Raw genomic sequence first — 26,394 nt, 5'->3', positions numbered from 1 at the left:
AACATCATTCTACTATTTCACTCTCTTATTTCATTCTCTCCATTTTACTTACAAAACAACACTACATAAAATCTCATGTCGAATTAGAAATGTTCCACTTAAAGTGGAAACGAAGGGAGTACTATATAATAAGAAATATTTTTCACATTATATTTACTGTTTCATTTATGTTGTGTTTCACAAGCATTTAATTCATGTGGTTTGAGCAAATATGTATCAGTCATCTGCATTGTAGACTAAATGATGCTCTGGTCACTCTCTGGTCACCACTAAAGGTTTCTCACTACCGAATTAACGCGACAATACAATTCAATCAATACAGGCACACACCGTTTACTACAATCAATATACATTAGAAACTCAATTAACATATATATTAAAAACTTAAACAGCATAAAGTAAACTCAGTAAATTGAGTTTATATTTCATGAATTTGTTTAACAATTAGTTATTCGGTTTAACTGAAAGGTCATTGGTTATAACCGATACTCGATTCATCCCAAAACCAAAACCAAAACCAAAACCAAAACCAAAACCAAACACATGCCGAAAATATCAGTTATCGATTAAGCTATAACTGACTAACTGAATACCCACTCCTAATTCTAAATGAAATGGAGGTAGCAATTGACATTCCATTCCCCTTCTATTCCACATGATGATGACATAAGTGTAAAAGTAAAACCATAGGCGAGGACCAACTAGAGTTAGAGAGTCAGACCAACAAGATAATCTACAGTCAACAAAACTGATGAAAGCTATTGCCATTCTACAGGGAACAGTCTCCAATAGATTATATAGGCGAGTCTATGGGTTGAATTAGCATGAATCAGTGGATGGTCTGCTCATAATACAGCTGTTGCAGTGATTTGGAGAATCTGTTTACGGGCTATCATTTTGGTATTCTCTTCAGTAGTTTGTACAAACCGAAGACATTATTCTGCTGCCAGAGGTACGGGATAAAGAATGACCGGTACTTGGGAGGTGACATTTCGCGATCCAGGTATTGCATTGCTGCCATTACCTGTAAATAATAATCCATTAGGTAACTAACTGATAGTGTTTGTGTGTGTGGGAGAGTGAGAGTGAGAGTGAGAGAGTTCGGACCTCCCATGTATTCAAGTCGCTCCCACGAGGAATGTAAGGTCTTTCGAGATGCAACTCTACAAGGAAAGTGCATTTGTCTATATCTTGGAGCTGCACAGTTATTAGAAGAAAGAGATGGAGAAAGGTTAAGTCATTGATGGTAAGGAAATGTACATGTTCTCAAATTTCTAGTAACAAGGAAGATGAACTACGTATTGTTGATCTGAAGCCAGGTTTTTGTTGTTGAAATAGGGCGGAGCAGCAGATGTGCCACCCAAGGTAGCGTTGAACGGGAGAGGGAGAAGACCTCGGAACCCGTCATCTATCCATTTCACCTGTCCGATGTACTCGGGGACAAAAAAAGATGATGGGAATCTGTGCCATTCACTTCCAACACACAGGACTGAACCTATATCATGAAGCTTGGCAAATTAAGGTAAGCACGAACAAATTCATGCAACATGAAAACCTGTATATGAATCAGAATAAAAGGTCCTGGAAACGTTCAATACATTTAAGAGGCATTGCAAAAATATAATAAAGTTTATATCACAGAAAATCAAAGATATAACGGAGAACACAAGTGTTTTTATATGTTTAAATCTTGTCAATGGACACAACGCACAATAGGGTATAATCTTTGGGTCAAATATAAGGGTGTTAGTTTTAACACGTTCTGCTTTAGTACACAACCTGACAAATCATAATAGCCACATTAACAAAAAACTCAGGCTACATTATATCATACTCTCTCCGTCAACAACCAATAGTTTTGTTTTTCCATTTTGGTCCGTCCACAAAGTCTCCTTCCATTAATTGGTAACATCAACATGACACCCACCACTTTTTCCTACTCTCTCTCTTACCTTTTCTCCTCTCCCTCCTATTTATTCACCTTCAACTAATAATATTCCAATTATTTTTTCTCTCATATTTTATCAATTTTACATTAAAATCAGCATCCACTGCCAAGACTAATGATAGTGGACAGGAGTGTTAAAAAATAACACTTGCTGAGTCCAGCTTTGAAGATTTTTGCAGCAAATAGCACTTCGACTGAAACATAAGTATTTTATATATGGAGTATTTCTTGTTGGGAAAAAAATATTTCAGTAGTTTAAACCAGTGTTGTTAGGGTCGCGGGGCGCACTGGGTCGATGAGGTGAAAATTCGGGCCGCGGGTCGACGGGATCGAGAGACCCACAAATCTAGGCTAATTTTTTTGCCTTTTAATATTAAATAAAATAAATATATTGCTCTAATGTTTATAATATACTGTATCAAATAATATAAATGTAGACGCAATTCATGTGAATAGAGATAAAGTGGAAAATAGAAATGATCAAAATATCAAAACAATTCATAAGTCATAACACAATAAATAATTGAAACCATTGTCTGAAAATATCAAAACAAAGGAATAGATGAAGGGTGGCAGCAAAAGATCTTTGAATTGTTTATTTGTTTAGGAGTGAAGAGGCCGAATTCTAAAGTGTAGAAAGTAGGTTTGAAAAGTTTGATGTGGTGCATGCATATATATAGAGAATTGTGATTGAAAGAGTTAGAAACCATCTGACTGAGAGATTTGAGAAAATCAGAGATAGCATGTGTTTAGGGCGACCCACTCGACCCAGCGGCGACCCTGTATCTCGATCAACCCACCCATGTTGGGGCGATGATGGTCTCGACCCAGGCGACCCGGGCGACCCGAGCGACCCGAACGATATTTTGACAACACTGGTTAAAACTCTAAGATCTCATTTTTTTAGTTCACATCAAAATGAAATTAATGAACTTAAGGCCTAAGATTTAGTAATGTAAGACCACAGTTCGGATACTAAGAATTTAAAAATAAAGGGAACTAATGATGCATGGTAAATGAAAATAATAGGAGTTTCCTACCTTCCCCAACATCATCATAGTGTTCCAAATGTTTGTAAATCTCCACAGGAGCCGAATAACCATTGATTAAGGAAAATGTCCTTGAATGAGAGGCACATAAAATGAGTCCAAGAACCAAAGGCCTCATAGTTTTTGCTATCTGTGCAACCACAGCAAAAGTAAGTTCAATCAGCTAAACCGAGCCATACCATAATAAGAAGATAATTTTCTGAAGAAAGAAGTGATACCGTAACAAGAACAGAAGGATCATTTGGATTGTACTTATCCCGAAATAAATCAGGAAGGCTGTCAATGACAGCTGAAGCAGCAACACATATAAGAGGGTATATTGGATAAAGGAATCTGCAAAACATCAATATAACCATAGTCATCTGTATTCACTCTACACTAGCTAAGTACATTCAACCTCTTCTCTGATTTAATGAACAGATACTGAAGAAATCAAGTAAATTATCACTTTTTTTATTAGGGAAATAGCCATTTACATCATGAAGTTTGGTTCTTATGACCTTTGACATTGGAATATTAAATCACAAAGTTTCAATTTTTCTCAATGGTTTCATCCATGCACAAATTGACGTCTTTTGGTGATGTTAAAAACGACAATATATCAACAAAATAAAAAAAATAAAGGAACAAAAAAGAAAAAAAAATACTTATTTTAATGAAACAAATTGTTTTGAATATCATTGAAAGACGACATTTTGGATGAGACAATTGAGAAAAATTGAAACTTCGTGATTTAATTCCAATTTCCAATTTCAAAAGTCATGGCACAAACAAGAATTTGACCAAACTTCATGATTTAAATGGCTATTATCCCTTTCGATTATATACAGTGATTGCTAACAAGATATCCAAAACCTGATAGAGTCCTCAGTCAATTTGCGTTAGAATTTTTGGGTGTAGGATACTAATAAATTGCTTATATATGCCTATGTTTCAACACGGAGACAATTAAACAAAAGACAATTAGAAAAAGATATTAGTTTTCTTATAGCTTGAAAGATAAGACATATTGTAAACAACACTTTAAGAAACATAACATTCATGATTAAAGATAAAGATTCTATAAAAGAAGTCAAATCTACAGACGATATCTTAAAGAGTTGAGAAAAGAAAAACTAAGTTTAAGACGCAGACTCAAAAGAAGAAAAGCAAAATTTACCTCTCTTCCTTGTGGGGCTGCAAAGACATAAAAGCCAGCCAGATATAGACAGGTGAGATGATGACTAACAAATCTGGAGCATACTTTTTCTTTACAATGGGAAGGATCACAATGAACAGAAGAGCAAGGATGAAACAAAAGTTGAAGTTATTGAAACCATTCTTCAGGTAAAAAAGTGGCCCTTCAGTACCATATAAGTGGCTCTCTCCACCACCTAAAACATTATATATCAATAGATTGAGAACGGATGACGTCCACTTTCCGTAGTAGTAGTGATCAACAACGGCCGATAGTGCCTGGGACATGTAAACGACTATATCAAACAAAAGATAAATTGAGAATTTGGACAAGATGGCAGTGGATTAATAGGTGCATGGACTGATAAAATTGGTTAGAGTTAGATATTTTGAATTGTCCGAAAATAAAACTCACCAAAAGAAAAAGAGAAGTGATGACGCCAGACAAAAATGCATGTTTAAACCTTTTCTTGAGGGAAAAAGTTGTTAGTGGAAGAAATGCCAGGACTGAGAATGGCCAACCAAGAATAACTCCAGTGGCAGCACTTAAAACTGCAGCTGCGGGTTTCTCAAAAAGATAAAGTGCCGATGATAGAGACATCGCATACATAGAGAACGAACTTGGAAGGAAACCTATATATGCAGCAGTAAAATCATGAGTTAGTTGGTGAACATATTGATAATTTAGGCCTCTATCCTACATGCATTGTTTAGGTTAAAAAGTCAGCAGGGGCACTTAAAAATGCATATGATGAAGAGTAAAGACAACCGCCTCTATCAAATTAATTGCACTTACTAGTGCTAGCGAAAAAACAACCGCTGGCCAAGCATAGCATTGCCAGTGTATACGAAGCAAGACGTTTCCCATACTTTCTAGAAAGGGCCACAACAAGGGCAGCATCTGCAATGACAGACAGAATAGCAAGAAAAATCCTCACAGCATAAAAGACTCTCACCTGAGATAATTAAGCACAAAGGATTCAGAGATGAGTAGAAGAATTGGATCCAGCATAAAAAGTAAGGGAGGAGAAGAGACATCTTACTTTTTCTTCTCCAAACCACCAAGCAGCCGGATAACCAACCAAGTTATGGAAAATAATATATAAGTAAGACCTCAATGCGAACTGGGAGCTGCAGGAATCAGGATGCATAAAGGATGTTGGAATCCATTACGTAAAAACATGCCAATCTCTTCGATTAATTTTGTACAATACTTAGCGATACACATTAAAAGATTTGCACAATCTTGAACAAGACTGAAAAGTTATAGCAGCAAAAATAAAATAAAAAACCTACTCAGAAACGACCTTAAAAGCTATACGAGAGCGAATAGTCTTAAACCTCCCCAATCAACAGGAAACTGACAACTCTCAAGCAAAACCCTTGCACATAAACAAAAACAGGTCAATTGATGACAGCTTCTAGTGCAAATATTATGGATTTTTATCAATTTTAGTATATCCTCTGCATTTATGAAACAGAACTTGTAAACATGTTGATGATAAACCCTTCACCGATCCTCAAGGCGTTCGAAACGCAATTCACAATTAAGGGAAAGCAACAATCGACCATCTCTTATCAACAACACAACCACAAGTCACTCAATTAATCGCCGCAAAAGTAAAACTAGCCGATCAAAGCAAATGCACTCAATTATAAACAAAAGGGAGAAGCGAAAATTGAAATCGGCAGTGACCTGTATTCCCAAGTTTGGAAGCCGGTCTTGTAGAGTAGGAAATGGAGAGGCTCCCAGTAATTGAAGACCTCATCGCAGTCGTGAATGATGTTGGATGAAGCGCTCATGTAGCGCAGCACTGCCAGCGACAAAAGCGGCAGGAACCAACCCAGCCTCTGGTCGTCGTGGCCGGCTGACTTATCCGGCTTGTCGAGCTTGGAGTAGGGAGAAGGGGACGGCGCCGTCTGGAGATCCGGCGGCGAGGAGCGCCGCTGCCTCGTTGTTAGAGCCATTTTTTTTGCCGAAATTAAGCGATTTTTTGGAGCTGTGTGTGTTTGCGGAAATGTCAGTTAGCTCCGCCTCCGACCTTCTATTTCAAACGGGTCGAGTTAGTTTAAATTTTACGAGAAATAATCAAATTTTGTGCAACTAAAAACTACTCCTAGTTTATTTGAAAAAAAATAGGTTTATTTAATTATTTAATTAAAATATATGAGTACATTGGAGTTAGGGATGTCAATGTAGCCCGCAACTCGTGGGCTGGCCCGAATAGTCCGCCAAATTTATAGGGTGGTTAGGATTGAACTTTTATAACCCGAAAGAAATCACAACCCGACTAGCCCGCACCCGATTAACCCGCAACCCGTTAGGGCTAGACCCGAAAACCCGATGGGTTGGCCCGGAAACCCGATAAAATTTTTATTATTGCAATTTTTACTCCTAATTCAACATTTCATTGATTGATTTTATAATTATAGATAACTAAAAAAAAGTAACTTTAAATTTTTATATTAAATATATAAATTATATATTGAATTTTTATTAATATAATAATTGATAAATAAACTAAAAACTTTAAATTCACAAAAAAATTATTTAAATTTCTAAAATATGCATTAAAATTTTACGAAATATCTCAAAATTTAGTATTTGATCATGTTTATGATTGAGTTTAAGCATATATCTCACGTTTATCATTATTAAATATTTTACATTTTATGAATATAACTAATTTTCATCATTATTTATGGGATTGATCGCATGTTAATCTTATCGGTAGCAACCCGATTAACCCGCTGGGCTAGCCCGAAACCCGAGCTTTTAGGGTTAGGATTGAACTTTTATAACCCGAAAGAAATCACAACCCGACTAGCCCGCACCCGATTGACCCGTAACCCGAATAGGGTTGGCCCGAAACCCGGTGGGCCGACCCGATTGACATCCCTAATTGGAGTGTTCAATTGCTAACTACAACTTAGTACTCTACAATTTGCCACGTATAATTTTTGATTTTATTAATTAAATCGAAAAAGATAAAAAAAACTACCAAATTAGAGTTTTGGATGAAAATGTCAATATAGTGTTTCGAAAATATCAACACAATAGTTTGAGAATGTTAACACATTGCTTATATTGGCATTCTACATGTATAATATTGACATATTTTATATATTATGTTGACATTTCTGATGTATGAAAAAATTAAAAAATTTTGAATTTTTTTTATAAATTTTGACGTCGGAACATATGCAAGTGAGATCTTGTTGGAATCTTTATGAAATTATCTTTAATTTGATATATGTTGTGCGTAAAAATAATTTAAATCGAGAAAGTTATAGTATGTGTTTTAAAGATGAGATATTTTTCAAAAGTTAGTTACAACCAATTTGTTGTAAATTGACCTTAATATCCTTATTGACGTTTTTTTGTTGATCGTATTGACATTTCGGGATTGATAATCTAGACCCTTAATTTGAATATCTAATGTCTATTGTTTAATTGTAGTTAGCAATTAAGTATTGAGTTAGCAATATGTGTTTCCCCTATGAGTACATATATAGTACATACAAAATACATAATATTTTGGTTATATATTTATGATTTGTGTATAATTTTTTCTTTTTGGAACCATAAATGTAATATTTAGTGCATAGTTTAATTCAAATTTTAAAAATAATAGAAATGAAATTCAAATATAAAAATAAAAAATGAGGTTAAAGGCTAATAAGTCTTTCTAACTTGTCCATTTATTACATTTATTATTCTAATATATAATTAATACATAAAATTATTAATATAATCTTATTTTAGTTGTACAAAATTTAATTATTTATCATCACTCTAAATTTTAATTGTTAATTTATTTAGAATTTGTCATTTATTTATTCTTTGCCTTGGGCACTAGATTTTACGAACACATTATTAATGTAAAAGAATTACTATTCCATTTGAAGATAATTACATTTCCTTTTTCTATACCACTTAAAATGTCACATATTATAATATTTAGAAATAAATTTATCCCAAAAATATTCAGTTATGTTGTCTTAATGTATTTTATCATATTCAACTACCTATTTAAATTAATATGCTATTCAAGAATGCGATCATTTTGAATAGTACACATGAAGTAGTAATATTTGATTAAATGGATTGATGAATTCTATTTGTTTTTTTATTTTTTATTTTTCATTTTATTGCATTTGGAGAAGTCAATAATTTTAATTTTGAAAATGTATTGGTTATGAATTTAGCCTTACTTTGGTACTATACGTACCCTATACCCTATACTGAAGAACTCATACGAGATTGGCTGGTTAAGGAATTGAAATGCATGAAACAAAAATAATGTAAATAAATGTAGATTTAGAAAACAATAATAATGTGAATATATTGACAAATGATTTGGCGACAAATTAGAGTTCTAAAGTCTCCTTCCATTTCAGCACAACAATCGTCGAAAGATGCATTAACGACATACCATTGAGAGGTATAATGAAGAAAGGTCAACTAAAGTTCTACGTATACTTAGCGAGCTACATGTATAATATATTGGTCAACAAAACTTGTACGTCTTCATCTTAATTTACTCTAAAGTTTATAATACTCCCCCATTATCTTATAATTGAGCCATTTTTTCATTTTGAAAGTTTTCTTATAGTTGAGTTATTTCCACATATAGGAGTAATAATTAACACTTTTTTTCTCGCTCTTACTTTACCCCTCTTATTTTATTCTCTACTTTATTCATTTTTTACTTTTTTCTATATCTACTTAACATACTAAAGTATTATTTCTTAAACTCCGTGCCGAAAAAGTTTCGCATCAACTATGAAGAAACGGAGTGAGTATTACAAGAGGCGAGCTACATGCACAAGATATTGGTCAACAAGTTACTTGTGCATGATCTTACTTTACTCTAATGTTTATAGTATTACACTAAAAGGGGCAACATCAGCACCCTTGCTTTGCAATAATTCAATAGTGGAAAGATGAGTTAAAGCGAGCCTTATTAAAGCTATTAATGAACTATTAGAGCTAAGATTGACATTAGACATCTTGGAATTTGACCGGATTTTAAAGATAATTAAGTTCAAAGACATGCACAATATAGTCCACATTGATGAAAAGTATTTCATATTGCGCAAGGTGCAAAAAGATTTTATTTAGCCCAAGATGAAGATGGGAAAAATAGAACTTGCAAAAAGCAAGAAGCAAAAACAAACGTGCATGAATTTTGGAGACCAAGCCATTTGAGATCATCACATGATGTGATTAAAGAGTGCTTATCAGTAACATAATGGTTTTAAAAACAACATCTATTTTAAGTTGTATTTTATTGCATTTCAATTTGCATGCATGCATAGAATGAGGCATTGCAATCAACAATTAAACATGCATTCAATTTATGATGAAGATTATATACAACCAGTAATTTTAATGCATAACTTGAATACATTCTATCATATTATATCAGTAATCATGTCCAAATGGACAGAGGGGGCAGACAAAAAATATCAACCTGACCCATCAGCCATGATGAAGCGGGTTTGGACCCATATGTTTAAATGAGCTCCAATTGAGCCATATTTTTAAATTCATGCCAAGATCATTAGAAACCTAGGCCCATGCATAGCCCAGCCCAAACCCAGGAACCAGCCCAGTTAGGCCCAAATAAGATCCACAACTATAAAGTTTTATACTCTCTCTGTTTCATTCAAGATGTATATATTATTGAATGACACAAGATTTTAGGTGGAGTAGTTGAGTATGATAAAGTAGAGTGAAAAAATGTGATTGAATATTTTAATAAGGAAAGATAAGAGAGAAATTTATTTCCCAATATAGAAAGTGGACATCTTGAGTGAAATACACTAAAAAAGAAAGATGGACATTTTGAGTAGGACGGAGGAAGTATTACAATTATATTTCTTCTAATAGTAACATAATTTTAATTATATTTATCCTATATATTTATATTAATTTATAGTTTTTAAAATACCTAATTACATTTGAACTTTCTTAAAAATAATTCTACTAAATTTGAATGTAAATACTCTTTTTGTCCCATCAATGATGACTTATTTTCTTTTTTCGTTCATCCAAACAGAGATGACCCATTACTTAGTACTATACTAGTAAATAAGTAGTACAATATTTGACTTCCTTTTTTCTCTTACTTTATTCATTTTTTATTATTTTAAAATTTCAACAATCTTTTCTCTCTTTATTTAAACTCCTTATAGTTAGAGTGCATAAAATTTCGTGCCATCTTAGGAAGAAAATATTTACTCCCTCCATTCCATAAAAATATAGGCATTTGAAATGATATGAGAATTAATAAACAATTGGTAAAGTAAGAGAGAAGAGAAAAATGATAGTTAAAGTAATGTTAGTGGATAGTGAGACCCACATTATTATTAGTGTTTAATGAGTTGTAATGGTGGATCATAGTGGTCTAGGATGACACGAAATTTTATACACTCTAGCATTAAGAAGTATAAATAGAGAGAAAAAAGATTGTTGAAATTTTAAAAATAGAAAAAAGATGAATATAGTAAGAGAAAAAAGGAAGTTGAATGTTTTAATTATTTACTACGCGCCAGGATTGTAAATAAATTGATGTACATGGGTAATGAGTTGGAGACCACTTTTATAAATGGAACTGTCCATATTTTTATGAGACAAAGAGAATATTTAGGGGGTGTCTGGTAGCTCCGAAATACTCTGAAACACTTTCCTTCACGCCGATTCCGCCGTTTTGTAGGCCGAACACCAACCCACCAATCCGGTATTCAGCCGCGGGTTTCAGCCCTACATCTATAACTATCTGCTCATCCGTGTCAAGTGTATCAAGGTCATGAGGAGGTATACGGTTTTGGGGGTTTCACGATTTGGCTAGAAACGGGACCTTTGTACCATTTTGCCCTCCAATTTCGTCAACCATATCGTTTTTGTTACCGTTGGCAACTCAATTTCCGCCGTTCGAGACCTCGTCGGCTTAGCTTCGTTCAAATCGGATTCTGACCTCGCCGCAGTTCAATTCAGATTCCGTCGGCTTAGCTTCGTTCAAATCGGATTCTGTCGTCGTCTCAGTTCAATTCAGATTCCGTCGACTTAGCTTCGTTCAATTCGGATTCTATCCTCACCTCAGTTCAATTCGGATTCCATCGGCTTAGCTTCGTTCGGGTATGTTTGAATTCGAATCTTCGATTAATCTGTTCAGTTCGATTTGTGGTGTTTTGGGGTTCGATCTGTTGTTGTGGTTGCTTTGGTGTGGTTGTTTGATTGAATTCGATCCGATTTGTGCATCTTTAGCTTTATTTGCAGTGTTTATTTGAGGTTTTTTTGGAGTTCGATCTGTTGGTTTGTGTATTGAAGATGGATTTGGTGTGGTTATTTAATTCAATTCGGTCTGATTTGTGCCAATTTTGTTGCTTTATCAAAGATGAGGTTGTCTGATACAATTGTGGTGGTACGGATGCGTCAGCCGGAAGTTGTATGAACAGCGGTGCTCTGTTTTTGTTATAAAAGCGTTGACAATACTTATTTGTCTAAAAAATTGGGATGATCAGCACTAATTTTCATTCAGCGACCAGAGGGTAAATTAGTCAGAAGAAATTTTGTTTCCTTCCTCCTCCTCTTCAACCAAACGACGGAGAAGGCCCAATCTCCCTCCATGGGCTGAACCAAACACTCTACTACTCTATCTACCAAATCATGAAAGCCCACTAACAATAAAGCCATGTTGACGTCCCCCTTAATAAATAATAATGTAATCCAGTTGAAATCATCACATGATTGGGCGGGGTCCAAATTTATAGATAGACCCAACTCAACCCACTTCATCGGTTGGCCCCAACAAGAGAATGTCATTGCCACATATTATGGATGAAGATGCAAATAAAAATGGATTTGGTATGCAATTAGTACAACCGCTAACTTTTTATTTATATCTAGCAACTTTTTTAGCTAATCTGCAGTTTGAAAGACTTAAAAATATGACATGTTGACAAGCCACACGAAGATATGTATTACGCCAAATGCATATGTGACTATTAAATAAAAAAAAGAGAATCATCCAGTGTTGTGCATTCCGGCAGCAATGCCCTTCATGGTCAAGATGAGGGTGTCTTCCAATCCTGGCGCGTAGTCGCTGGCGGGGTTGAGCTTGAGGAGGTCTGAATGAGAGGAGTTGGGCTCCACATGGTAGTTGGGATCACGGATCCGCTTCAGTGTGTAGACTTGGCACACGTTCAACGTCGTGATGTAGGAGTCGCGCAGCCGCAGCCGTTGCTTCAGGTATGGGTTCCCTTCCAAGAGGTCCTTATGCCCTGCGATCTGTAGCACAAGGGACTTCGTCTCCTCGTAGTTTGTCCTCAGTTTCTCGCCGAAAGCCCAGAGCTCTTCTGAGACTAGGAGCTTGTCATACAAGGCCGCAATGCTCGGGTCTCCCTTGGCCAACACCATCTCCACTAGGTCGATTGTCACTCGGAAGAAAGGCCAGTTGTTGTACATGTCTTGTAGCATCATCATCTTCTTCCCATCCTTTAATGCGTGTTTGAATGCCCCTCCGAACCCTAGCCACACCGGGAGATGGAATCTCGTCTGCGTCCACGCGAAGATCCATGGGATTGCACGCAGGGACTCAATCCCTCCGCTTGGCTTCCGTTTCGATGGCCGGCTCCCGATGTTCATCCTACCATACTCCATCTCAGGGGTGGCCTAATGAGATTCACATTAGAATTCATCAGAGGTGTGATCAATTGCTAACTTGTTAACTAATCAATGCACAACGACATTAATATGTAAACACAAATTCAGTTGATATACTTATGTCCTTGGGTTGACGTTAATATTTTAAATCTCAACACAAAGACATAAGTATGTCATTTAAATTTGTGTTGACATTTTTATTATACAGTGTTGATGAGTTAGCAATTTAAGAAAAGTTAGCAATAAACGCACTCCTAGTAACTAATTTACTTACAAGGCGGAAGTACTCGACAAAGCGTGGCTCTTTGAAGACGATGGAGCGGTACTCCTCCGTGGCAACCTCCGTGATCTCATCAAGCAGCTTGCGCCACTCGGGATTCGGGGAGATGGGGGGGTTCATGCCATGCTCCAGCGTAGCGGAAGTGTAGCGTTGGAGTGTTCTAAAACAGAGGTTCTTCTCGCCAAAGGACTGCTCGATTACTTCTCCCTGAACCGTGACACGGAGAGAGCCTTGCACGCTCTCCGGGGGTTGAGACAATATAGCCAGGTGAGTGGGGCCGCCTCCTCTCCCAACAGTTCCGCCACGGCCGTGGAACATGGTCAGCTTGACGCCGTACTTGTTGGCCACATTGACGAGCTCCTCCTGAGCCTTGTAGAGCTGCCACGCTGCAGACAGCCTGCCCGCATCTTTGCCCGAGTCCGAGTACCCGAGCATGACCTCCTGCTTACCGTTGATCCTCTCCTTGTACCACTCGATCGAGAAGAGGCGCGCAACGGAAGCAGGAGCAGCCACTAGATCAGCCAGCTTCTCAAAGAGCGGGACGACTCTTAGAGGTTTCTTCACGTGGCACGCTCGCTGGAGAAGCTCCACCGCCAGCACGTCTGAAGGTGCAGTGGCCATTGAGATAATGTATGCCCCGAAGCAGTCCGGTTGGAGCTCCGCCAGCACCTCGATCGTGCCAAGGACATCAGTGATCTCTTCCGTTTTGGGGAGATCGGATCCGAACAGGGGACGTTTGCTGCTCAGCTCGGAGAGGAGCCATTCCTGCCTCCTCTCCTCCGACCAGTCTCGATATGAGCCTATGTCCAAGTGCTTTGTCACCGCGTCCAGGACATCGGTGTGCCTCTCCGACTCTTGCCGTATGTCAAGCCTCACCAAGGACAGCCCGAACGTGGAGATCTGGCGGAGAAAATCGAGAAGGCATCCATCCGCTATCGAGCCATCCCCGGAAGCATTTAGGGATCTATAGCACAACTCAAGAGGTTCCAACAGCTGTGCATATAAATACATATATTACTATTCAGTACTAAAAATCAAAGGAAAATGTACAAGAGAACCTGTCCAACAGAGGTGAATGTCTGGTCTTCCGGGATATCTGATGTTCCTTGAGTTAATAAATGGCGAGAGCGTTCGCGTGTTTGGTAGAGCTTATCCCTCACATCTCCGAGGATAACACGATAGGGTTCGCTCACAGATATCGTTTTCCAAAACTCTATGAAATGCTTTGCATCTCTATTAGAAGACCTGTGGAGTTCATCAGCTCGGACACGAAGATCTTCGTTGCAACGCCACATAGATAACTAGGAAAAAGCATCACTTAGAAATATAGAATGCAAGTCATGATCAACACTAAGTCTCACCTCAAACATAAGCTCCTCTATTTGGGAATAGTATAAGTTAGCAGCCATCATTCTGGCCAATAAGCATACGTCCCTCGTTACTTCAGGAGTAACCCTCGGATTGCCTGCAACCATCCACAGATATAAACTTTACCATTTTCAATACTGAAACAGAAAAAAGGAAATTAGTATACCATCGCGGTCTCCGCCCATCCAGGAAGAAAATTGGATTATAGGAGCATTGTATGGGATGCGCTCATTGATCCCGATATTCTTCAGTGCTGTGTCAACACGACGCAGAAATTTTGGGACGCCTTTGCAGATTGTTTCATGAAAGTAACTCATCCCCGCCCTCATTTCATCTTGGGGGTTAGGAGGGGTCCTTCGTATTTCATCAGTTCGAAAAGCAGCTTGAATCTGAAAAAACAGATGAATAAAATGATCATAAGTAATGTAAATAATTGAATAAAATGAAAGAATGACTAGTAAAGTACCTCCCTCTGCAAAGCCTCATCTAGCTCTTGTTTATCATCAGGAGTTATGTCTTTGGCATACAATTGCTTTAAGCAATTACGGATCCTGACATTGAAGATTTAAGAAAGGAAGAAAATAAATACTGCTAGCATATTAGAGAGTAGTTAGAAGACCAACCTTCCGTGCTTCTGAAGCAACGATCTTCGAACAGCCTGGGTGGGATGAGCGGTGAGGACCAAATCCACGGTCTGATTCTTCAACGCGTCAAAAACTTCTTGAGGAGACTTCTTCAACTGAAAAACCAACCTCTTGAGAGTCTCTTCTATGTCCGACTCAGTCGTTGCATTGCTCTCATCGGTATAATCCCCTTTCTTGGCCTTGTTGCGCCTCCGAGAAGCAATCTGGACCTCCTCGGCCAAGTTGGCCAAGTTGAGCATGTTAGAAAAGGCTTTCGCAATCACAATTGAATCCCCTGGATCCAAATTTGTCAGCCTATTCCCAAGCTCTTCCAACTTTTTCAGATCTCGCTTTCCCTCGTACTCTGCAGAAAGCTCGTAGCAGTCTTGCACCTGCCAACATTACATAACCAACATGATCATTTAACTACGCCAAGAAACAATACAAGACAAAACAAAAATGTATTACCGTTTCCCTGAGATTTTCTCCATGTAAGCTCTGAAGAATATCGAGGAAACGATCCAAAAGCAGAGCGTCGTACTCGACAAGCTTGTCGTCATCGGAGACTTTCCCGGGGGCCAAAGCCCTCAGCTGGGCATCAATAGATGCCATCTTCTCAAATTTTCTTGCCATCTGATTAACGTGATCACAAAAATTTTGATAATCACCTAACTAAAACATAATCTAATAATGATGGCTTCATGCAAAAATCTAAAAATGAAAGGCGATTGTTAGTGATTATAATGGTGTCCGAATAGAAAGCTAGAGATCCAAAGACTACGGCTTGTGTTGGTATCTATTTATAGACAATGACTTTGTATTCCTGTTTTTATTACCACACTTCAATCCACTCATTTCTTTTCATTTTCTATTCCTTTCTCCTTCTTAAATTTTAAGAATAAGGAGTACAAATTTATTAACTAATAGTACTCCCTTAGTCTCATAATATATTTTACACTTGGATGATTGACACAAGATTTTAGGAGATTAGGAGATGTTATTTGTATGTTATAGTTTTATATATTACTTCCTCTGTCCTACAATAATTGTTACTCTTTTCCATTTCGGGCAAATAGGTCCCACATTCCACTAACTCACATCACTCACATTTTAGCACCACAACGGCATCTCGTCGAGAGTCTGGACCCGTCCGGCCGGGATGAGACATCTGTATAAATTTATAAAGCTGAGAAGATCGTGAAGAAAAAAAATCAACAAATATGGAAGTTTTTAATCAACTGATAGCATGTAAAATATGGGGAATCAGAGACATCTGTATAAAAATAGGTTGTTTAGAATTGACATGAGTTTTAATGCGTAATTGGTAAAGTAAGAAAGACTAGAAAAAGTAGTTGATATTGTGTAGTGGATGGTAGGGCCTAAAAATGATTAAATGAAAAAAAAGGAGAAAAATATTGTCATAAATGAATATGAATTATCTCTATTGGACGAACATATTGTTAGAATGGAAATATTTCATCAAATCAATTAAGATGATTTGTGGGAATCAATCTAGAAGATTGGTAGCATAATTGTCATAGAATAGATTTGTATTATTTATTCTAGATAGGAAACCTTCCTTGTGTACAAATGTATTGAACCTCTATATAAGAGGTGTATTATACATTGAATAAAAACATAACAGTAAGAGTAAAATTCTCCCATGTCCATTGATCGTGTAATATTTAACATGGTATCAAGAGCAGGATTTTTTCTGTGACTCAGAGAAATCTCATCATTATCTATACCTTCCCCGACCAATTGTAACCAAAACCTGTGAAAACCAGCAAAAGGATGTCAAATCCGATGAAACCAAACAAATCATTACCAACAAAAACGAGACAGAAGAGTTTGCAAGGATGTTTGCAAACTTCATGCGCAATAGTTTTGCCATGGCGAACAAAGATGCGACCAACAACCATCAACCACCACCACCGCCGGAAATTGTGGTGGATACTAAATCTCTGGATATCGGGTACAAGCTGAATAATGATAACTACTCGTTCTGGGTTGTGTTGATGGAGAGAGCCATCAGCGGCAGGGGAATGATCTCCCACATCACCGGGCATCCTCCCCCCCCATTGAAGACAGATCCGACCTTTGCACGGTGGCAACAGGCGGACCACTGTGTCTTCACGTGGTTGGTTCAAAATATGGAACCAAAGATTGTAAGCCGGATATCCAAACACGCAACAACCCGGGATGTGTGGAAGAGCCTGGCCGTGACTTACTCAAGCGGCGGAGAAAGGATACACGTTTATGACCTCCGTCGCCGCGCGACCACTCTGAAACAGAAAGGAGAAACGTTAGAGGAGATTTGGAGCCAATTGCAGGAACTATGGCTTGCCATCGACCAAAAATCACCAAATCCGATGAAACACCAGGAGGATGTCGAGATCTACGAAAACTGCACACAAGAGGATAGGGTGTATCAATTACTCACAGCCCTAGATGACAAATATGAAAACACAAAGAGGGAAATTCTCAAGATGGAACCGTTTCCATCGTTAGATGATGCGTACGCCACAATAAGGAGGGAGGATGCAAGGATGAGCGTCTTACAACCTGCCTACATCGAGGAGAAGAACTCGCTGCAGGGAGTGGGTGCCAGACTGGCCGTGCGAACCCGACCGCCTCAATCACAAAGGAGCAGCGGCGGTGGAGGCTGGAATCGGCGAACGGAGGATGACCGACCGAAGATGGTTTGTTTGGTGTGTGGCCGAAAAAAACATACCAAGGAGACCTGCTTTGAGGTAGTCGGTTTCCCAGAGTGGTGGGAAGCCAAGTACGGCCGACCACCGCCACCAGGCTCGAATAGAGGAGGACATCCGACTTCGGGCAGAGGCAGCAGTGGACGTGCAGCTGTGACAGTAGCCGGAGATGGAGCGCCCGCCACCATCGGGGGCAACACTGAGGCCGCGTCAACCCGAGGCAACAACGGCGACCGGCAACCGACGGAGGATGTGAACGGAGGAGTCGCCATCGCAAATATGGCAAGTGGAAAAAATGAGGAGGCGGCGGAAACAATACGAGTTCCACAAGGTAATTTAGGGCTTGAGGCATTTTTGCACTCAAGCCCCCCAAGTTTCTATAAACCCTACATTGAACCCCACTGTTTACCCCCAGACCCTCTAACTTTGGAAGTTGTACACATTGACCCCAATTATTTCAAAAACTGCAATCAGGCCCCAATTTGTGAAAAAATGGGCAATAGTGAAACTATTTTATGTAAAAATCATTTTGAAATACTCGGGAATGTGTCAACTGCATGTGCAGTATCCACAAATTGTGAGGAAAAAAATGACAGGTGGATCTTTGACTGTGGTGCGACGGATACAATGACTTACGATGCCTCCGACATCACTGAACCTACAAAGCCGGGAAAGGCGTACATTCAGACAGCCAGTGGAGAAGTGTCAACTGTTGAAGGGGCCGGGACAGTAAATATATCATCGACGTTGAAGTTGTCAAATTGTCTTTATGTTCCGTCTCTGTCGCATAAATTACTGTCAATTAGCCATGTCACCCGAGAACTGAATTGCTCCTTGCTGATGCAGCCAAATTTTTACCTTTTATAGGATATCAGGACGAAGGAGATTATTGGACGTGGCACTGAGAGGGATGGGTTGTACTACGTCGACGAGATAGCTCAAAAAGGAACCGCGTTGCTGACTCACGGGTCTGCAAATCGAGAAGCTTGGTTGTGGCATCGTCACCTAGGTCATCCTTCTGCGAGTTATTTAAATTCGTTATTTCCTAGTTTTTCCCATAATTTGTATTGTGAAACATGTATCTTGGCCAAAAGCCATAGACGATCCTACCAGTTAAGTAACACACGGGTTGAGACTTTGTTTTTTTTAATGCATTCTGATATATGGGGACCCGCACCAGTGGTGGGGGTCAAGGGTTTCGATATTTTTTACTTTTTGTGTGGATGATTGCACTCGTATGGTATGGGTTTATTTTATGAAGAATAAGTCTGAAGTCGTGTCTCATTTTATACACTTTTGTAAACTTGTGCAAAATCAGTACCAAAAAAATATCCAAACTCTTCGTTCTGACAATGGGGGGGAATTTGTCAACTCGGGTATGAAAGCCTTTTGTAGTGATAATGGGATAGTTCACCAAACCACCTGTCCTCACACACCGGAACAAAACGGTGTAGCCGAAAGAAAAAACCATACCCTCCTCGAAATGACTAGAGCAATGCTTCTTGAATCCCAAACACCAAAACATTTTTGGCCTGAAGCTCTAGCCACTGCAGCCTACTTAGTAAACCGTTTGCCCACGCGAACCCTGGAGTTTAAAACCCCGCTTGAAGTTCTCTCAACTCAAGCTAAAATTCCACAAGCATTGACCCTCCGACCTTGGATCTTCGGGAGCTCAGTTTTTGTCCATATTCCGAAACACGAACGGACCAAACTCTCACCGTGTGCTGTGAAATGTGTCTTTGTGGGGTATGTGGTAAGTCAAAAGGGGTACCGTTGCTATGACCCTAAAACTAAACGAATCTATGTCACGATGAATTGTAATTTCTTGGAATCAGAATATTTTTTCCATCACCTTAGTGGTCAGGGGGAGAGTGATAATGATAGGAGAGAGGGGGAGAGCAGAAATAGTGACCCACTAAGTTGGTTGCCATTGCCAAGCTACCTCACTGGGGACCCGCCCGAGAAGGTTGTCAGAACCATCGAGCAGGTCTCAGTGGAACAGTCCAGCCAACTCAGTGCCCCGAGTCAAGATCCTCCCCTGATATCTAATGTAAGTATTCTCCCTAACTTCGATACTATTGATTCTGATAAATTATCTGGAACTGCTAGTGATGAGGCAGGGGGAGATGAGTCACAAGGGGTTACCGAGAACATCTCCATACCTGAGGAGGTCACAGTTGATGAGGATACTGGGCGGTACATATTGCTGAACCGGTTAAACAGAGGAGTTCCGCCGAAAAGGAATTCCCCTGAAAAAATTGGCAAAAGTACACGCTATGCGATAGCAAATAGTGCCATCAGTCATTTGTCGGAGATGGAACGAGCATTTGAAGTTGCACTGTGTGAGGAGGAAGATATACCATACTCAGCGGAGGAAGCTATGAAGCACAAACACTGGAGGGCAGCCATGCAAAAGGAAATGGATGCCCTAGCTCGAAATCAGACGTGGGATAAGAGCAAGTTACCAGAGGGAGTGAGGCCAGTTGGGTGCAGATGGGTGTTCACAATTAAGAGGAGACCAGACGGATCCATTTGACGGATCCATTGAAAGGTATAAAGCACGGCTGGTAGCAAAGGGATATACTCAAACATATGGCGTGGACTATGCAGAAACCTTTTCGCCAGTCGCGAAAATAAACACAATAAGAGTTCTTCTTTCAATTGCGGCTAATCAGGACTGACCTCTTTACCAGTTCGACGTCACGAACGCCTTCCTGCATGGAGAATTGAAGAAGAGGGTATATATGGAGGCACCACCGGGTTTTACACAGGGGTTTGGAAAGGGAGAAGTCTGCCACTTGAAGAAGACCTTGTATGGGTTAAAACAATCACCGAGAGTGTGGTTTGGGAGGTTCACTGATGCTATGGTCTCGTATGGATTCCACTAGAGTCACTCAGACCATACATTGTTCATCAAAAGGCAAGAAGGGAAAGTAACGTGTCTGATCATTTACGTAGATGATATGATTATTACTGGTAATGATGCAGAAGAAATCAAGAAGCTGAGAGATAGTTTGTTTAAGGAGTTCGAGATGAAAGATCTGGGCGACCTCAAATATTTCTTAGGGATCGAGGTGTTGAGATCTCAAGGGGGAATATTTTTGAGGCAGAAGAAATACATTCTCGACATCCTTGCTGAAACTGGACTACTAGATTGCAAGCCTCCTGACACACCAATTGGGGTGAATCATGGGCTGAGGGTCATGGAAGGTGCTGAGCTGGCAGATCGTGGTAGGTATCAGAGTTTAGTTGGGAAGCTTATTTATCTCTCTCATACTAGACCAGATATCGCCTACGCAGTCGGAGTGGTAAGTCAGTTCATGCATTTACCACAAACTGATCATATGGAAGTTGCGCTGAGAATTGTGAAGTACTTGAAAGGAACTGTTGGTCATGGAGTGTTGTTCAAAAAGGAAGGACATCTAGAAATAAATGGGTATACGGATGCGGACTGGGCCGGCAATCCAGTAGATAGACGGTCCACCTCCGGTTACTTCACCTTCGTTGGAGGGAACTTAGTGACTTGGAAAAGCAAGAAACAGAAGGTGGTGGCACTATCCAGTGCGGAGGCAGAGTTCAGAGGAATCAAAAGTGGGTTGACGGAATTACTTTGGCTAAGGAGGTTGATGACAGAAATTGGCTTTCAACCTCAGAAAAGCCAACTGTATTGTGACAATAAGGCGACAATAAGCATTGCGGAAAATCCGGTGCAACACGACAGAACCAAACATGTGGAAGTCGACAGACACTTCATCAAAGAGAAAATTGAGAAAGGTATCGTGGAATTTCCATTTGTGAGGTCAGAGGATCAGTTGGCGGACATTCTCACCAAAGCAGTCAGTTCTAGGAATTTTGAAGATGCGTTGAGCAAGCTAAGTATTGGTGACCCCACTGCTAAGCTTGAGGGGGAGTGTTAGAATGGAAAGATTTCATCAAATCAATTAAGATGATTTGTGGGAATCAATCTAGAATCAATCTAGAAGATTGGTAGCATAATTGTCGTAGAATAGATTGGTATTATTTATTCTAGATAGGAAACCTTCCTTGTGTACAAATGTATTGAACCTCTATTTAAGAGGAGTATTATACAATGAATAAAAACATAACAGTAAGAGTAAAATTCTCCCATGTACATTGATCGTGTAATATTTAACACATATGACATATTTCTATGAGAGAAAGGGAGTAACTAACAAGATAACTACCTAAGAGCATCTCCAACAAGGAGAGGCAAATGAAATAGGTATATTATCTATTTACCTTCTCATAAAGTGAAATACACCCTTCCAAAACATAACACATTCCAAAGGAAAAAAGGTACATATATAGAAAGGTAAATCAATAAAATAATAGTGTAAAATGCATTAAAAAACAGAAAGTGTAATACCTTCTCAAATATCTTCCCCCTTGGAGAATGGTTTTTCACAAAAAGAAGGTAAATATGATAGTTATAAGATTTTACCTCTCTATTGATGGAGAGATAAAGATACCTCTTCAAAATGGGAAAGGTATAATACCTTCTCATATACATCTCCCATTGAAGAATGATTTTTCATAAAAAAAAAAGATAAATATGATAGTTATATGATTTTACCTCTCCATTTATCTCTCCCCTTAGAGATACTCTAACAGCTGTCATCTTAACTAACTTTAATATGCTGCGATCTCCTTCCCTTCTTCACCTTTTATATGCTGCCTCATCAGTCTAACACAGCTAACACAGCTAACCCATAGCTACAACATATTTCATTACTTGTGAGTCGTGACTAGTTTCCCTTTTTTTCCATCTTCCAACACCTGACAAATAATAATGTGAATCTCATTATCCACCAACACTACTTTGACTATCCTTCTCTTCTCTTTTACTTTACCAACTGTGCATTAATTTTCGTTCCATTTGAAATGTCTATATTTTTATGAGATGGATGAGTATATAAAAGTAGAAACAACATTCCACTAACGTTTTTAACTCACTTTCTATTATACTTCCTCCGTCCCTAAAAAATAGACAAACTTGTATAGAGCATGGGTTTTAATGTGCAATTGGTAAAGTAAGAAAGAGATGAAAATAAGTAAGAAAGAAAGAGAAAACGTAGTGGAAGTGTGTTAGTGGATTGTAGGATCCACACTGTTAATGATATGTAATTGGTTAAAAATTTTCCATATTTAGACTTTGTCTAATTTTGGGGGACGGCCTGAAATTGTTAAACTAGTCTATTTTCTGGGGACGGAGAGAATATTTCTTAAAATAACGTTTAATGGCTGATGTAGGGAGTAGAAAATCTTTAGCTAAAAATAATATAGTCTATTATTTCAGGTTTCACAATATGAATAGAAATAAATTAGCACTCTTCCATCCCAGTCAAGATGTCCACATTCTTGAGTGTTTCGGATTTTAGAAGGAGTTGTTAGGTGGAGTAAAGTAGAGAGGAAAATGTAATTGAATATTTTAATAAATAGAGATGAATTTACTTTCAAATATAAAAAGTGGACATCTTGAGTAGGACAAACTAAATGGGAAAAGTGAACATTTAAGTGGGATGGAGGGAGTAACTACGTAATTATTTAGTATTTAAAATATAATAGTAGTAATTTAATAAGTAAATAAAGTCTGATCCTGTCTAATTAGAAATTAAGAGGTATTATGTACGTATATATATTTATCTTTTATTTGAATATGTGGACAACTATTACTTCATTTAGATAAATTTGAACCCCAAATATTTTTACAATAATTTTTTTGTTAGTTATATATGATTCACCTACTTTTTTTTGGGACCTTTATGGATAACTCCAATTTAATACTATTACTCATTGTGTTTGTAACAATCTACCGACTTCTATTATGTCATTTATTTAACCAAATCTTTTAACAGTCAACCGAATGCTACTAATTATATGCTTTTAAAATTGCCTACTTCAACTCCTATATCACCAATTGCCTGATTCGAAGGGCAAATCATGTATTGATATGCTAAATTGGCAAATATGAATTAAATAAGTGATCGATCACACTGTTCTATATGAGAACCATCACGGATTCACAATTAGCAGGAATTGCGCTCACTATTCGCAAGAAACCATTCACAAATTTAAAATAGAAACTGTGAAGTCTTTTGATTCTTTTTTATTCTAACATATAACCTACAATCAACTCAAGTAAATGGAAAATATTTATTAATCAATGGATGTGGATGTTAATCAGATTAATCTGCTCGGTTTGGGCTATTTCAATTGATCAATTGTCGGATTATTGCATTTTTTTTTTCATAAATAATTGTTATTTTTAAATTTTACATATAATTTTTTATGACTAAGTATAAAAGTAGAATAAAATAATACTTTCAAATAATAAATCAAAATATATTTTCACATGCATTTAAAAAAAAGTTGAAAAAAGTAATGAAAGTTGATAAGTAAATAATGAGACTCTAATCAAGGGTATGGTCGAGATGCATGAGATTCGTTCATTCTTAACTAAACAGTTAAAAGTTTAATCTCTATCTTTGTGTGTGAAGTATAAATCTTTGGTCTGCCAACTATCTCACCATTCGAGGTGTTTACAAATCAACATATGAAAATTATCATTAGGTTCGTTAGTGGATATCCTTGGTCTAATAAAAAACCGAAACTCTACTCATTTCAGGTCAACTCTATGAAGATCAAGCTAATTTTCAAACTCAACCTTATCGGATCGTGGACTATTTAGTTTATAATCATATTTAGATTCTGATTTTTTTAAAATTATAAATGTTTAACACTGATCATGTTAAATTGACAAGCTATTTGGGTTAACCCAGTTCCGGTTTTGAAAATTGTTGAACCGGAACCGAACTGCGAGGGTGTTTCGTGGTTACGGTTCCAAACCGCCGGTTTCGGTTTCGGTTCCAAACCGACAGCTTTGCGGTTTTTTGCGAATCGACTCGGTTTCACGGTTTTTCGGTAGTTTTTCGCCGTTCCGGCTTGGAACCGCTTGGAACCGCTTGGAACGGGCGATTCCGGCACAGTTTCGGTTTAGAAATTTTCGAACCTAAACCGAACCACAGTTCTAAAATCGACAGTTTCGGTTAGGGCTGGGGAAAAATACCGAAATACCGAAATACCGGCCTTATCGTACCGAAAAAATATCGAAAATACCGAATTTTCGGTATACCGTGACTTTCGGTATGGTATGATACCTTACCGAAAGATTCCGGTAAGGTAACGGTATGAATTTTCAAATACCGCGGTATACCGCTGCATACCGAAATTCGGTATATACCGTAAATTAAGGTATATACCGTAAATTAAGGTATATACCACAAAAATATAAACACAATTATATATAAAATATATTTTATATATTTTTAAATTATAAAATCTATTGTGAAATATAAATATAATTATGAATAAATTATATTTAATTTATTTTTAAAATTATAAATTATAAATAATATTTTAAAAACTCTAATTTTCTATTTTAATTGATGTTGAAAGTCAGGTATACCGCAAAAGTAAGGTATACCGAACTTCGGTACGGTATATACCGAAAATGAGGTACGGTATCGGTATAAAAATTTATCATACCGAAAATAAGGTATACCGAAGTTCGGTATACCGAAAACTTTGGTAAGGTAAAGGTATGACTTTTTCACATACCGTATTTACGTTAAGGTATACGGTATGGTGGTTTCGGTAAGGTATACCTTACCTACCCACCCCTAGTTTCGGTTCAGATAAATTCTCACGATTCTGGTTCGAAACAGTAACCGCCGGTTACGATTTCGCGGTTAACCGCTGGAACCGTAAACCTTGGTACCTCTAATCTGGGGTGTGAGAAGCCATGAGTTGAGTTAATATTTAATAATAGTCTTCCAGCCATAAAGGTATTTTAGTCCGATTTGTTTTATATATAAACATAACAACAAAAAGTGAGATTTAAAATATGTCTAAAATAAAGACAACTGAGATTTAAAATATATCTAAAATAAAGACAACTGATCTACTGCAGGCCTTGGTACAACAAACTAGCAAGGTAAAGCATATATATATTTAAAAACATGGGATTCTGTATAAGAATTTAACGTATAATGTACACAATAATTTGTATTTATATGTGACATTGGTATATATGTATATGTGAATGAAGGCACATGTATTTTAATATATAAGGGAAGAAAACTCATAATATAACCGACAAGAAAAAGTGGGATTTTATGCTGCCTCACTTTCTCCTTAATTAATTAACTCAGGTTACTTTGATCTGTTTTCGTATAAGTTATGACCCATTATCTCTCATTTTCAAATTGCACTATTTATAGTGATCGCCTTTCACTTATTTTTGTTGGTCTAACACACCAACATACATATTTGCATTGTATTTGAATTTCTAAAAGGGGAACATTAAATATATGTAAACCTAACTTTATCCAGTTACTTGAGAATAAAAAAAATTGATATACTAGTATATTAATGTGTGAAAAATAAAAATCATGATCTATGTCAATCTGTTTTTTTTAACCCAAAGTATTGCTTTTGCCGATAACCGGAGAAATAATCTTTCGTCCCAATATCCAGTGCACTAAGAAG

At 37.7% G+C, this 26,394-nt stretch overlaps 3 protein-coding genes across 3 annotated transcripts; 1 reads left to right on the top strand and 2 right to left on the bottom strand.

Annotated features, from left to right (window-relative positions):
- Positions 1–399: 399 nt before the first annotated feature.
- On the bottom strand, positions 400–6,228 carry LOC125196502 (alpha-1,2-mannosyltransferase ALG9-like). Its single transcript, XM_048095035.2, has 10 exons — positions 5,870–6,228; positions 5,217–5,304; positions 4,970–5,129; positions 4,589–4,806; positions 4,157–4,452; positions 3,216–3,330; positions 2,989–3,127; positions 1,299–1,495; positions 1,108–1,197; positions 400–1,024 (listed from the first exon to the last, which is right to left on the bottom strand). Exons 1-10 carry the CDS (start codon positions 6,139–6,141, stop codon positions 893–895), a joined length of 1,707 nt encoding a protein of 568 aa, XP_047950992.1. The 5' UTR covers positions 6,142–6,228; the 3' UTR covers positions 400–892.
- A 5,826-nt stretch (positions 6,229–12,054) lies between these two features.
- Positions 12,055–15,819, bottom strand: LOC125194475 (phosphoenolpyruvate carboxylase-like). The gene is made up of 8 exons (XM_048092713.2): positions 15,584–15,819; positions 15,116–15,507; positions 14,959–15,043; positions 14,659–14,881; positions 14,486–14,589; positions 14,183–14,425; positions 13,119–14,117; positions 12,055–12,853 (listed from the first exon to the last, which is right to left on the bottom strand). The coding sequence occupies exons 1-8, from the start codon at positions 15,746–15,748 to the stop codon at positions 12,206–12,208; spliced, it is 2,859 nt and encodes a 952-aa protein (XP_047948670.1). The 5' UTR covers positions 15,749–15,819; the 3' UTR covers positions 12,055–12,205.
- Positions 15,820–17,007: 1,188 nt separating this feature from the next.
- Positions 17,008–20,714, top strand: LOC148928471 (uncharacterized). The gene is made up of 5 exons (XM_089056687.1): positions 17,008–18,157; positions 18,392–18,555; positions 18,694–18,794; positions 19,684–20,323; positions 20,520–20,714. The coding sequence occupies exons 1-5, from the start codon at positions 17,008–17,010 to the stop codon at positions 20,712–20,714; spliced, it is 2,250 nt and encodes a 749-aa protein (XP_088912813.1).
- The last annotated feature ends 5,680 nt before the right edge of the window (positions 20,715–26,394 follow it).

Source organism: Salvia hispanica, chromosome 4 (assembly GCF_029641045.1).
Source record: "Salvia hispanica isolate PSC_SH4W2 chromosome 4, Shi_PSC_v1, whole genome shotgun sequence".
NCBI lineage: Eukaryota > Viridiplantae > Streptophyta > Magnoliopsida > Lamiales > Lamiaceae > Salvia > Salvia hispanica.
This window is presented reverse-complemented; position numbering and strand designations above follow the sequence as displayed.